Genomic DNA, 15,440 nt, shown 5'->3' on the forward strand with positions numbered 1-15,440 from the left:
TTCAGCGACCTCGAGATTTTCTATGGAAACCTGGCCTGTGCTTTTCAAAGAGGCTTATAAAGGAAAATTGAATTAGATACTAATACAAAATAGGCTGCAGAATACCTTTAATAAATAGGCTACAGATCCCTTTATGAAGTATCAGGTTTGTTCTATATTAAAATGCAACACAACTCCATGTTTCATCGTGCCAATAAATAAGGAAGTCATTAGATCTCATGATGTACATTGTATTCCTTCCTTCTATTCTGATACCTCTTATTTATTTAACAAACATTTATATAATCTCTTGGCAAATATCAGGCACTGTCCTAAGGGCTTTACAAATATTAACTCACTTTTTCATTGTGAGGCTGGGAATGAGAAAGGGGAGTGATCTTTTTTGAAACAGTGGAAATGTTCTAAAATTATATTGTGGTGGTCACCCAACTCTGTTGCCGAATTTACTAAATGTAATTTAATTGTATACCCAAAACTGGTGAATTTTATGGTTTGTAAATTATATCTCAATAACTTAAAAATACAAATATGAACTTACTTTTAATCCTCATAATAGCCTTATGATGTAGATACTGTTATTCCCTTTTGAAAATGGGGACACTGGGGCCCACAGGAGGTTAATGCCACACAGCTGGGCAGTGGCAGAATCAGGATTGAGATCTAGGCCAGTTATGAGAGACCATGATTCTAGCCACTATACCATGCTTTGAAATATACTAAGGAAAGTGCCAGAAAAATCAAAATGCCATTCAGGGATTCTGGCTGTCAGTATTATCATTAGATTGTTGTTGTTTTGGGTTTTGTTGTTTTTGGCCAGGTTGTAACCTGCTGGTTACTTTCTTGAGGGGTAGCAGGATAGAGCTGGAGAAATTAGCCATTGCTGATTAAAACAAAGTTGACAAACTAATAGGTATTTATCTACAATTTGTTGTTTCTTTGCAAGGGGCATTTAAACAATTTACATAGTCTGTTCAATTGTGATACCTGTTAATTATCTCTACTCATAGAGGGTTTAATTTTTCACGAATGGCTAACCATATAGTAAACATACTTTTAAAGTAAATTAGATCATAATCTAATAAAATAGAATTGATATTTTCCTTCATTTATACATTATAATAGTCTCTCAGAAATACAAAGGCTGATTGGCTTGTATTCATTTTGATTTCTTAATTGAGAAGCAATATGGTATAGGTTAATAGAAAATACTGTTCCCATACTAGTCCTGTATATTGTTGTGTTGCATTGAAAAAAAAATTCCACCTGTTTAAAATGTTGGGATTAAGTATTCTAGATATCATGTATGTAGTATTTGTTTGAGATTTCCAAGTTGAAAGATGGCACAAATATTTTGAAATTATATGTAAGAGCCTTTTATTTTCCTGAAACTTCCAAACAGTGGTTTCATAAACAGGTACTGGTGAAATCAGTTCTGTCATTCTCAGTGGGGCATAAACCATATTTTTTAATGTTTTATAGACCCAGCTTTTAAATAATGATGGCCATAACCCATTAATGAAAAAAGTGTTTGATATACATCTTGCTTTTCTTAAAAATGGACAATCTGAAGTGTCGCTGAAACATGTATTTGCCTCACTAAGAGCTTTCATCAGTAAGGTAAGGACAGAAGCTTGGGAGCAGCCGGTGGGCTGTCTTCATTGCAAAAAGGAAAGATGGGACAATGGGGGTCATTGTGGTGACATATACAATGCCAGCTCATGAAGCCATTAAGTACTGCCTTTGTAAATAGAAATACAGAGCAACAAAGCACGCACAGAGGGCCTGACCATGAACCCCCTCAAATCAGAAGCTACTTTTTATTTCACCCCATAATACCTTCCCTTTTCCATTAAGCTCCTTTGAAGAGTATCATTTTAAAATTACCAAGCCTGCCAGTTCTCTATTTTGCTTCTTTTTAAAAGTATTGTCATGTTGGAGGTATATAAGCCATGAGTGCACTCATGTCTAAAGACTTTGAAAGGATCCAACTTTTGTAATCCCAGGGTCTTGTATAATATCTTGGAAATGGTAAGCATTCAGTACATGTTCAAGTGGATGCATCCTGACTTTCAATGCTAGTTGTAACTAAGGGCCCTAAATGCAGTCCACTTGCCCCAGCTGAACAATAACCTCAGACTTGGCTTTTAGGAAGAAATATGACTGAAACAGACAGCAAAGATTTGTTTTCTGTGCTCAGGGGCTTTTTAAACTTAAGAATAAACATAATAAACCAAGATAGAGCTAAGGTTATGGAAAGGCACAGTCCAGATCTTCCACTGGTTTATGTAACTACAGTAAGACAAAGAAATTCAGTTACGTTATTTGTGTAATAGGCTAACTAAGCTTTGAAAACTTTTTGCCATCCTCATTATTTATATAGCAGCTAGTTGCATTTAATAGATACAGAAATTAGATGTATTTGAAGCTTTTTATTGCCATTCTTTAATATAATTTATGAATTAAAAATCTATGGGAAGCCGAGTTCAACACAAGCATGTTACAAGAAACCAAGGGAAGGAGATTCAGAAATAATTCATTTAACAAAAACTGTGTAGGTACTTACTGGATATAGTCCCTAAGGGCTTATTGTCCAGTAGAGGGAGGCACACACACATCAAGATACACGTACACAGAAACAAATACCATCAGGATAAAATAAGTCTGTATAGACCTGTGGGGGTGGGCAGGAGAAAAACTCTAATTTAGCAAAAGTTTTTCTGCAGCAATGGAGCTAGGATTTAATACGGATTCACCAAGAGATGAAACTAAAGATGTAAATGGAGTACAGATCATGTGGACTCATCTTAAGAGTTGGATTTCATCTTTCAGGCATCAGGTAGTCATGGAAGGGTTTTAAGCAGGGAAGTAACACAATTATATTTGTATTAAGAGAGAATTGGTAAGGACAGGGGAAAGTCTCTTTAAAAGTTGTGTTGAAGAAGGATTGGTGACAGTGTCAAAGGCAGTAAAAAGACTAGCTGCAGTAAGCTAGATAAGAAATGAGGGCCTGAAGTAAGGTAGTGACAGTGGATATATGAAGGGTCAAAGGCAGATGAGACATGTTGAAAAAGGATTTACAGGATTTGATCATCAGTCCACTGATAGTATGGTGGAGTGTGGTAGTTGATATGAAATACAGGGGAAAGACTACATTTGCAGTAAAAGTTAATGAGTCCTGTTTTGTAGACCTGTTGAATTTGAGTGCCTATGGGACATTAAGATGTGTGGATCTTTGCTCTGGAGAGGGATCAGATTGGAGAGCCAGACTTGGAGTCATTCTCCATTCATCCGTACTATATTTATTGAGGACCTTCTCTGTGTCAAGTGCTGTACTAGGTCCTGGAGATGCAATGGAGATACAAAATAAATAATAGTCTTCGCCCTCATGAAGCATTCAGTCTTAGTGGGGATAGGGGAGACAGAAAAAAAATAATAAAAGAATTAGTAATTATGAGCCGGATGCGGTGGCTCACACCTATAATCCCAGCACTTTGGGAGGCCAAGGCGGGCAGATCACCTGAGGTCAGGAGTTCGATACCAGCCTGACCAACATGGCAAAACTCTGTCTCTACTAAAAATACAAAAATTAGCCGGGCGTGGTGGCGGGTGCCTGTAATCCCAGCTACTCAGGAGGCAGAGGTTGCAGTGAGCCAAGATGGCGCCATCGCACTCCAGCCTGGGCGACAGGGCAAGATTTCGTCTCAAAAAAAAAAAAAGTAATTATTATATGTTCTAGGAGAGGAACAAACAGCGTGCTGAGACAGTAAATGATTTGTGGGAGATAATCTTATCTTAGATAGGTTTGTCACTTTTAAAATGAGACCTGAATCTGTAATCCCAGCACTTTGGGAGGCTGAGGCGGGCGGATCACAAAATCAGGAGTTCAAGACCAGCCTGGCCAGCAAGCATAGTGAAACCCTGTCTCTAGTAAAAAAAAAAAAAAAAAAAAAAATTAGCTGGGCATAGTGGCGTGCGCCTGTACTCCCAGCTACATGGGAGGCTGGGTCACTTGAACCCGGGAGGCGGAGGTTGCAGTGAGCCGAGATTGTGCCATTGCACTCCAGCTTGGGCAACAGAGCGAGACTTCGTCTCAAAACAAAAAAAAACAAACAAACAGAGAGACCCGAATTATTGAAAAGGGGCCAGCTGTAAAAAGAGCTTACAGAAGAACTATCTAGGGAGAAGGACATACATGTGCCAAGGCTCTGAGTTGGGAAACAGTTTGGAATATTCTAAGAACTAAAAGGCCGGTATTTTTGGAGCATAGTGAACTAGTGGGAGCATCAACATACAAGTGGTAGTCGAAGCCATGAGAGTGGTTTGATTTTCCCTGGATAGTAGATTGAAGAAGAAGAACAACAACAACAAAAATCAAAAGCAGAACATTGGAGAGAAATAACGTAGAAGGGAGGTTCAAAGACGAATCTGTAAGGGAGATGAGAGGGAGCAGTCACCGAGGTCGGAAGAAAGATAAGAAAGAAGGATATCATGGAAGCCAAAGAAGGAAAGAGTTCCAACATTGTCATGACGTGTACAGAGTAGTCAAATAAGATAAAGGGGAAAAGAGGTCTGTTAGAATTGGCAATTAGGAGGTCATTGATGATTTTGGCCATTGCCCACTCAGAGAAGTGAGTGATGTGGGTAGAAGACTTAGTGTAGTGATGAGCTACACTGTAGCTATGCTCTCCCTTAAATGTTTATTTTCATATCAGAGTACCTGCTTCATCCAGAGTTAGTTTAGTCTGGTGAAATTATTAGTGAGATTTCCCAATTGCCAATCAGAAAACATTTATTAAGCATTCATTATCTGCATAGAATTACACTTGGTATTAAGGTGAAATAAAGGGTAGATTCCTATAATGTGGGTCTAAATTCAAGGTTCCTAAGAAATAATTTTTAAAACATGGCCCTCTAGCTTCACTCTCTGAAAAACATCTATTGTGTACCCTGAAGCAGCTTATTATTTGCTTGCCTAGACCTATAAGCACAGGAAATTGTAACAAGTCTATTGTGTCTTCCACAAAGCAGACCGAATACATTCTTAAAGGAACAGGCCACTAGTCTCTTCGGACAATTAGTCACTTTCGTACTCCTTTTCTATGCTAAAATGTATCTTAACTATCAGTGTTTATGTGAAGAGGATACATGTGTGTATCTCCTGTATCCCATTTTATTAAAAGATGAACTTCACTTGCTGAGTAGATTTTAGCTGTAATTTTCTCAGCACTTTGATGTTCACAATAAAGGAACTGTTGAAATACAAACCAAAAGAGTAAGTAATGAAGATTGACCTTCCCATTTTTAAGCCCACATTTGAGATCCATCATTCATCATTTCTGGTATTCTTTCAAAACATATTGAGAACCTGCTTACGGTATTATGGTGGTGCAAAAGTAATTGCCACTATATAGTGGCAAAAACCGCAATTACTTTTATATATATTATATTATTATATACAATAATATAATATGTTGCAGACTCTCTTGAGCTCTTCTCAGATCTACAGCATTTATATTCAGTACTTTTACATCTTTGTAATAACTTGTATACTGACTTAAGTTCTATTATTATCACATGCTGGTGTTAATGTTAACTAGTTCAGGCTCTCTGGAGAGTAGAGCCTGCTTTATGTTGATTTTGTATCCTTAAAGCACCTAGCATAGGTTTAGGTGAGGATATAGAGGGCACTTGATACTCTATTGATTTTATGATTGGATTTTAAATACTTATTTCTGTTTTCCCTGTTCTTTAGTTTCCTTCAGCATTTTTCAAAGGAAGAGTAAACATGTGTGCTGCATTTTGCTATGAGGTTTTAAAGTGCTGCACATCGAAGATTAGCTCAACCAGGAACGAAGCATCTGCACTTTTGTATCTTTTGATGAGAAACAACTTTGAGTACACCAAAAGGAAAACCTTTTTGAGGACACATCTACAGGTCAGTGAAAATAAAAGAGCCTCTTCATCTTTCTTCTCTTCAATCTTTAACCTCTAGATCAAGATCCAGAGCCACCCAACCCAGTCCAATACAGTGTGGCCATCTAGCACTTGATGTGTGGCTAGTCTAAATTTAGATGTTCTGAAAGTGTAAAATATGCTATGGCTTTTGAAGACTAAGTATGAAAAAAATAGAGTATCTAAATTGTTCTATATTGATTGTATGTTGAAATGATATGTTACCTGTATTAGGTTAAGTATATTAAAATAAGTCTCTTTTTAGTGTGGCTACTAGGTAATTGATAATTACGTATGTGGCATGTGTCATATTTCTACAGAATAGAGCTGCTCTAGAGCAGAGACATTATGACCATAGGCTCTATTTCAATTTTTTTTTGTTTGATTTTTTTTTTTTTTTTTGAGACAGAGTCTCACTCTGTCACCCAGGCTGGAATGCAGTGGCGTGATCTCAACTCACTGCAACCTCCACCACCCGGGTTCAAGTGATTCTCCTGCCTCAGCCTCCCGAGTAGGATTACAGGCATGTGCCACTATGCCCAGCTAATTTTTGTGGTTTTAGTAGAGATGGAGTTTCACCATGTTGGCCAGGCTGGTCTGAAACTCCTGACCTCAGGTGATCCACCCACCTCAACCTCCCAAAGTGCTGCAACTACAAGCATGAGCCACTGTGCCCAGTCTCTAGTTCAAATTTGAGGACTGCCACATACTATGTGACCTAGAACAAGTTACTTCCGTAGCCTCTCAGTGCCTCAGTTTCTGCAAATGCAGTAGGGTAAATATTGTTACCCAGCTCATAGGATTTTTATGAGGATTAAATGAAATGATTAAATAACAAGCTTGTTAGATTTTACAGAACAGATAAGACAGTTTATGTTTCTCATGCTCCAGTATGCCCACTTATTTTAAAAATGAGAGATGTCTCAAAGTTTAGTGGAAAGCATGACTTCAGAATCAGGCCTACCTGCACTTAAATCATAGCTTAAATCCTTACATGCCGGGTGACCCTAAGCAAATCACTCAATCTGGCTAAACCTGTTCCCTTATTTGTAAAATGAGACTGAGTATTTCACTTTGCAGCATTACCCTGAGGATTAAAATAAGTTGTGTATGGTGCCTATAGTGCCTGACACAATGTGTAGCACAAGATAGCTACTTCCTACATGATAGTTATTATTCAGCATTTCCATACTTTTGGGTTTATTGGATGAAATAGCTCTGAACTAAACCACAGTTGGGACTGCTTGACTCAGTAGCCCTCATTATAATATGAGAAATCCTTGGTCCTATTTATATCTTTACTGTCATGGTCTGTCCCATTGGAGCTGTTTACTGGAGACAAGATTATTAATGGGGGGACAACCATAAGCAGCTTGTTGAAAAATGTCATCAATAATGTGAAAATCCAATAGGAATACTGTGTATGCTTCCTGTAAAAGTCTGCTATATAATTACTTTTGCATGTTAGAGTCAGCCATCATTACACATTAGCTCCTTTACTATTTGCTTTTATATGAGATGGCACTTGGAAACCCACCTTCCCCCAGAGCATTGTTCTAATTTGTGTGCCAAAATACCTGAAATTCTCCCATTGTTATTCATTCTTCTGGGTCAAAGCATCAGTTTTCTTTAAGTCTTTTATTCAAATATAGACAAATTAATAAATGTGAAGACTTAGAACACTGGCACATAATAAATGCTCAATAAAGGATTAACTAGTACGCTAATGGTTATCATCTCTTTCATCCTCTACAAAGTAGGGATTTTTATCATAGCCACTTTACAAATGAGAAACATGAGGCACAGAAAGGTTAAATAGCTTTCCCAAAGCCACACTGTGAATTATTGATAGTCAAGATTTGTATCTAAGGCATTCAACTCTAGAGCCCATACCCATGGCTATTACTGTATCTTGCTTCCTAGGACCAGTGGTAAAGCATCCAGCCATAAATATCTTAGCATGAATTGTTTTGGCAGTCACCCAAGAGAGACTGAGAGATTTAAAAGTCCCATCAAAGGCGGTGGTTCATGCCTATAATCCTAGCACTTTGGGTGGCATAAGTGGGTGGACCACTTGAGCCCAGGAGCTTGAGACCAGCCTGGGCAACATGGCAAAATCCTGTCCCTACAAAAATACAAAAAATTAGTTAAGTGTGGTGGCACACATCTGTAGTCCCAGCTACTTGGGAGGCTGAGGTGGGAGGATCACCTGAGCCTGGGAGGTCGAGGCTGCAGTGAGCCAAGATCATACCACTGCATTCCAGCCTGGGCAACAGAGTAAGACCCTGTCTCAAAAAATAAAAAGTACCATCAAAGTCCATTGCATAAACTTTTGTTAAACTAGGTAAGCCCTGGTCAAAAACAAAGAAAGTTGCTGAGGCACTGGACTTGGAATTCCAGCCAACAAATAGACTAATGAAAAGGAATGAGAAATCATCAAAGAAAAACATGATTTATTCTCACCTTTGCCACAGCTACAACCTAAAAAGCATATTTAAAATGGAGACCTGACTACCATTGTATCAGTTCACTATTATGAAAATAGTTTTAGATCTGGCTGTCCTGTGAGTTTTGAAAAATTGTTACATCTAACCAAGAAAGATCCTTTAAAATTTGAAATGAGGCCTTTCAAGTTACGATTTCAGCAGAAGAATGTAAACCCCTCATATATGAAGAAAATACATTATGCTGGTACAGTGTAGAATCTTTAAAAGAAGCATTTCATGTGAGTGCTTATGTACTTATAAAATGCCGAGACGGGCGGATCACGAGGTCAGGAGATCGAGACCATCCTGGCTGACACGGTGAAACCCCGTCTCTACTAAAAAAATACAAAAAACTAGCCGGGCGAGGTGGCGGGCGCCTGTAGTCCCAGCTACTTGGGAGGCTGAGGCAGGAGAATGGCGTGAACCCGGGAGGCGGAGTTTGCAGTGAGCTGAGATCCGGCCACTGCACTCCAGCCTGGGCGACAGAGCGAGACTCCGTCTGAAAAAAAAAAAAAAAAAAATGATGAGCATAGGCAGCATTTGTTCAAAAGGTATTTGGAAAATAATGTTTACTTCTTCCCACAGATAATAATTGCTGTAAGCCAACTGATAGCTGATGTAGCACTAAGCGGAGGATCAAGATTTCAGGAGTCTTTATTCATTATCAATAATTTTGCAAATAGTGACAGACCTATGAAGGTATGTTCTCATTTCAAATAATAAATTATAACCACCTTTACTATCAGGGAAGTTTAAACTCTTAAACTGTCATTGGATTCACAACTTTTGATAGTATAGAATGTACGGAATGTGAGTTTTATGAATTAAGGGCTTTGTCTTGTACCTCACTATATCTCTAGTACCTAGAACGCTGCCTGGTACATAGCAGATATTCAATATCAGTCTAGTGGATGGATGAATGAATATACTGTGTATTCATTGTTGTTATGGCAAGTTGAATCTGAATTTTTTTTCTGGGCTTCATTTCCAAACTTGCTCAGAAAATATAGGGATCCTTTATTTCTTAACAATTGTCACCACTTTTAATATTGGTTAAATAAGCACTGAATTTGAAATTTCACAAAATTTCACTTAGAATAGCTAACAGTTGCCTGATCCATTGCCAATGGATGAGGAATGGCACAGAAGGGATTCATTATTTGATGGTTTTGTGAGTTTTGAAAATTATCTGTTAACACCAAGGCTGTTGCTCTTAAGCACCAGTTTGCTGAGGCCAAACCCAAGACTCTGACCACTGTTCTGCTTTCTTTCCTATATGCTTAAAACTTACATAGCGCTGTAAAAATGCATCTATTGCTTCGTGGCATAGAGTGCAGGTTCTGATCTTCGGTGACACATGAATACAAGGGAAGAAGAATCCTTTCCCAGTAGGACTTTTCCTTCCAGAAGAATGAATCATCTCCATTCCTGGGAAAGGTCATCTTCCAGCACAGTTTGACAATATTGTGTAAAATCTGAAAAAAATTAAAAGCTCATAGTCACAGCGTATTTGATGTTTAGATGTGTAGAATCTATGTACCAAAAAATATTCCCACAGGAATGTTGCTTGCACTGAAAAATAACAGTGTGTAGTGCCAACCGCTCTTAGGCTGGGAAAGTTTGCTTTCCAGCCAGTTCTACTAGTTCCCCAGGGGATCAGTATATGCTCCAGCTAATCTCGTGAGCATAGAAACAAGTTACACCACTTATGCTTATACTCTAAGGAATTGTTTTTACCGGTTGTTACCATCCTTAATACTATGTTATATAGGTAGATTGGTAAGTTTTTCTGGGTAAATGGGGCTTGGATACTCTCTCCTTGATAGGAAATCTTTTTCTTTTCCATAACTCATTTATGAAATGACTTAGTTTTATTCTATTATGGCAGTCATTACCAACAAACCTTATTACAAAAAGATGTGCCTTTCCCCTGGTAAATGGGATCTCTATTTATAGAAAGGAACTTTATGTATATAATTATTATTTTTCAAGGGATTAAGTTTTTATTTTTTATTTTTATTGTATTTTTCCTTATTTATTTATTTAGAGACGGAGTTTCACTCTTGTTGCCCAGGCCGGAGTGCAATGGCCCGATCTCGGCTCACTGCAACCTCCACCTCCCGGGTTCAAGTGATTTTCCTGCCTCAGCCTCCCGAGTAGCTGGGATTACAGGCGCCTGCCACCACGCCTGGGTAATTTTTTATATTTTTAATAGAAATGGGGTTTCACCATGTTGGCCAGGCTGGTCTCAAACTCCTGACCTCTGGTGATCCACTTGCCTCGGCCTCCCAAAGTGCTGAGATTACAGACATGAGCCACTGCTCCTGATCAAGAAGGCAGTTTTTCAAACCATTTCCCCCACATACTGTGTTCATATTGACAAGCGCCCTAACCCCTGTACCTGTCTCTTCGTCATCATCTCTGAATCATATAGATAATTGTGATTACTCCTGTGGGGGTTAAGAGGATGCAGTAGGACTTCCTTAGCAGTGGCTAGGGTAAAGAGGAAACTCTGGTATTCTTGGCACCAAAGACAAACTTTGAAAACTTAATGATCTCTCTAAACTTTCTGGAATGTTCTGTGATTCATGACCTCCCATTTGTGTAAATAGAAATTTCTGCAGTATAGTTTTCACCTTAGTGTATGTGGTAGTTAGTGGATGGAGTAGGTATGCTCATCAGAACGGAAGGCTGGCTAAGAGCACCAGCTCTAGGGCCAGACTGCCTAGGTGAAAATCCTGTCTCTACATTTACCAATTTTGAGACTTTCGTCAAGCATTTAAACACTTTTTTATAATAGTACTTCACTCATAGGGTTGTTGTAAAAATTAAAACCTGTAAAGAACCCAGACCAGTGCTTGGCACATAGTAAGCTATCAGTTTTTAGTTACTGTTACAAGAAATCGGCAAACAAAGATCACTCCCATGGCTGTGGAGTTCACAATGGAGGATCTGGGATTCAAAGCCAGGTAGTCTGACTCCAGAGCTAATGCTTTTATGTCCTGTGAATATACTGCCACCAAGGTTAGAGCCTTTGAAGCCTGGGCTAGTTACATATTTTAAAATTAATTTATTTAAAATTCTTTCAGTGTACTATATGCAACATACCAAGAACTGTAACAGGAAGTGAAAATCATATTATGTCCTCACCATTGGATGACAAGCCTTAGAGCACATCAATATTGTTGTCAAACATGTCTTTTTTGTTTGTTTTGAAATTAGGCAACTGCCTTTCCCACAGAAGTCAAAGACTTGACGAAGAGAATCCGCACTGTTCTTATGGCCACCGCCCAAATGAAGGAGCATGAGAAAGATCCTGAAATGCTAATTGATCTCCAGTATAGCTTAGCCAAGTCCTATGCAAGCACCCCAGAGCTCAGGAAAACCTGGCTTGATAGCATGGCCAAAATTCATGTAAAAAATGGAGATTTTTCAGAGGTGACTACTTAAAGTTTTGTTCTAAACAGCCTTTCAAAATACCTTGAGCATGTTCTGACAGTTCTTTCTCTGTCATCCTTTTTCAGGCTGCGATGTGTTATGTCCATGTAGCAGCTCTAGTTGCAGAGTTTCTTCATCGAAAAAGTAAGATATTTCTGTTTTTAGAGATGGGGGGATTTTCATTTAGCATAATAGTTTTTTATCTTTGTAGTTTAACTGTGATATAATTGAACGCTGAAGAATATGTTCACCCTTGGCCTCATTCAGTGTTAAAAATAAGCTGTTACAAAAGAAGACTGGATTGTTCATTGTCCCTTCTGCTTTCATTAGAGATTACAAGAAAAGTGAAATAGTACAGGGTGGCCAGGTGCAGTGGCTCATGCCTGTAATCCCAGTGCTTTGGGAGGCCAAGGCTGGAGGATTGCTTGAGGCCAGGAGTTTGAGACTAGCCTGGGCAACAGAGTGAGATCCTGTACCTATTTTAAAATAAAATGTAAAATATATTAAAAAAAAAAAAAAAAGTACAGGGCCAGGCCTGATGCCCAGTGTTTATTTTCCAAGACTTTCCCTCCCTGGAAGGCTGCCACAAATTAAATTCTTCTCAAGGCTCAAGTCAGGATAACACAGATTATTTGTTTCCCCCTCATGTGTCTTAACATCACCAACTACCCATAGACTATGTCTCTCCAGCCACTTTAGTGCAGTGACACCTGGGTACGAAAGGGGAGTCATACTCTTGAAGGGTTTCAGGTCCAGCAGCCCTGGATTCCTAATTTAAGATTCCTAATTCAGGAAATCTACTTGGAAGTGTTCCTTTCCATAAACAGTATTGTTGACTACGCTCAACAGTATTGTTGAACAGATTGCATCTGCTCAAATAGTAACCCAGTTGAGTTAGGTTTAAACATCGATTGGCAGTGGAGATGGCAGCCAAGAAATCTCTATCTCAATGTCCAAGCTACTTCCTTTAAGGCAGTGGAATGAGTAACAATATGGCAAAATGAAACCAGATTATTAAAGGAGTCATATCACTCTGGCTTCAGCTGTAGGAACACAGCCACATTTTGTTTTATTTTTTAATTCCAGAATTCCTATAGTTAACTATATATCTGTCATTTCACACTGAGGCTCAGTGTTTGATTGCCTCACATAACACCCATGTGGAGAATCTTTTTCTAAAAGGATTCTTGGCCGGGTGTGGTGACTCATACCTGTAATGTCAACACTTTGGGAGGCATGGGTAGGTGGATCACTTGAGCCCAGGAGTTTGAGACCAGCCTGGGCAGGAATGGTGAAACCCTATCTCTGCAAAAAATACAAAAATTAGCTGGGCATGGTTTCACATGCCTGTGGTTCCAGCTACAAAGGAGGGTGAGGTAGGAGCCATAGCTTGAGCCGTAGCTTGAGCCCAGGACACTGCACTCCAACCTGGGTGACAGGACAAGACCCTGTCTCAAAAAATAATAAATAAATAAATAAATAAATAAATAAAATTTTAAAAATATTCTTCTCAAATATAATTAAAATGTGGATTTGTTTTACTTGTATTTTAAATTAACACTTTCTGTCTGACTCTGGAATTCTTTTGAACAATCTATGCGTTTGATATACTTTAGTTTTCTCCTTTTAGTATACATATGTGAGTTTTAAACAGAAAAATAGATTAATTACCAAAATGAGGCCCCATTTGAGGGTTTTTAAAAAAATCACTGGTATGCATATGAAATCACAGTATAAGTAAATATTGAAATTACACACCTGAAATTCCAACTAAACTGACAGATATGAGAATCTTAAATGGAGTACTGTGATTTCAAGTATGTCTTCAGAGAAATAGGTTAATATTATCTCATCTTTTTAATTAGTAGAAATCTGGCCAGGCATGGTGGCTCACGCCTGTAATCCCAGCACTTTGAGAGGCCGGGGCAGGTGGATCACCTGAGGTCAGGAGTTTGAGGCCACCCTGGACAACATGGTGAAACCCTGTCTCTACTAAAAATACAAAAATTAGCTGGACATTGTGGCACACACCTGTGATACCAACTACTTGGAAGGCTGAGGCAGGAGCGCTTGAACCCGAGAGGCAGAAGTTGCAGTGAGCCAAGATCTCGCCACTACACTCCAGCCTGGGCAACAAGAGCAAAACTCCATCTAAGTAATAATAATAGTAGTAGAAATCTGAAGATTTTTATGTCCACTATGTCTAAAACTGTACTTTTTAGATTTTGAAAATAGTTAATTATATTAAAACTATTTCCCTGGAATGTTTTTGTTTTTTTCACAAGTGCAAAGACATTAAAGCTAAGGAAAAATCAAGAATTATTTATTTGTATTATCAGTCCTTAAGCTTTAGAAATAGAATTTCTTGCTATGGTTTTTCTGGATATTATCATGAGGCAACTAGCATGAACACCAAACTGATACGTTTCAGGAAGTGGGAATAATATTTTTAACTAGCCGTTTATGTATTTCATAATACACTCAAGGTTTTTTAGAATTTATCCTTCATAGAAATCAAAGCACTCTTCGCTAATGAGAAGAAAATATTGTTTTGAATGTTAAACAAAAAATAATGTTTAAGAGAATTTACATGTTTATTTATAGGTGTCATCTATTTTTTAATTTCTTTTAATTAAATTTTATTTTATTTTAAGTTCTGGGATACATGTGCAGGACGTGCCGGTTTGTTACATAGGTAAACATGTGCCATGGTGGTTTGCTGATGCCATCTGTTTTTAAACCTGGAACACTATTTGCCTAAATTAGAAAATCTTATTCTAAAATAGTGGTAGTAGTAAAAGTCTTGAGGGTTTTCCCCACTTAGTTTCAGTGATCCAAAACACCTTTTTTTTCTTAATTAGCTGATTCAACTATACTAGCTATACCAAGGTCGACTACTGATTTAAAACACAAGTTAAAAACGTAAACTGAGTAGTATTCTAAGTGAACTAACTCAGGAATGGAAACCAAATATCGTATGTTCTTGCTTATAAGTGGGAGCTAAGCTATGAGGATGCGAAGGCATAAGAATGATATAATGGACTTTGGGGACTGGGGGTGGGGGCCAGAGAGGAAAAGACCACACATCGGATACAGTGTATACTGCTCAAGTGACAGGTACATCAAAATCTCAGAAATTACTGCTAAAGGACTTATCCAGGTAACAAAAAATCACCCATTCCCCCAAAACTATTTTTTTTTAAAAAAAAAAACCTGTTCTCCCATCCATTCTGAGAAAGCATTAGTGAGCTGTTTGAAGTCTAGATAAGACCTGGCAATTGACAGAGTCAATGAAAATACGTTTGAGTGCAGAACTGAAAAAAAATCATTGAATTTACACTTAAGACCAACGTATTTGACAAAGATAATTTGGCACCTTTAGAACTCTTTGTTTTCTATCATTAAGTGCCCTTTGATAATGAGGCCAAGAGGGAAGGAACACTAGAATATATTTTAAATCCGTTACATATCCATTGCCAAAAATGTTTTGTTTTCTCTAATTCCTAACCAGTTTCTCTTGAAGTAGATTATAAAACATTTTTAAATCAAGATGGAATAAAATAC

General features: G+C 38.1%; 1 protein-coding gene across 2 annotated transcripts in view; it reads left to right on the plus strand.

The window, feature by feature from the left end:
* Positions 1-15,440, plus strand: part of DOCK11 (dedicator of cytokinesis 11) — a 188,719-nt gene that overhangs the window by 145,769 nt on the left and 27,510 nt on the right. For both annotated transcript variants that reach the window (XM_025373267.1, XM_025373266.1), the window contains 5 exons: positions 1,480-1,617; positions 5,753-5,935; positions 9,024-9,137; positions 11,661-11,876; positions 11,963-12,020. In XM_025373267.1, the coding sequence (XP_025229052.1) occupies positions 1,480-1,617; positions 5,753-5,935; positions 9,024-9,137; positions 11,661-11,876; positions 11,963-12,020 (709 nt within the window). The remainder of the gene's footprint in view (positions 1-1,479; positions 1,618-5,752; positions 5,936-9,023; positions 9,138-11,660; positions 11,877-11,962; positions 12,021-15,440) is intronic.

The sequence above is a fragment of the Theropithecus gelada genome, chromosome X (assembly GCF_003255815.1).
Source record: "Theropithecus gelada isolate Dixy chromosome X, Tgel_1.0, whole genome shotgun sequence".
NCBI lineage: Eukaryota > Metazoa > Chordata > Mammalia > Primates > Cercopithecidae > Theropithecus > Theropithecus gelada.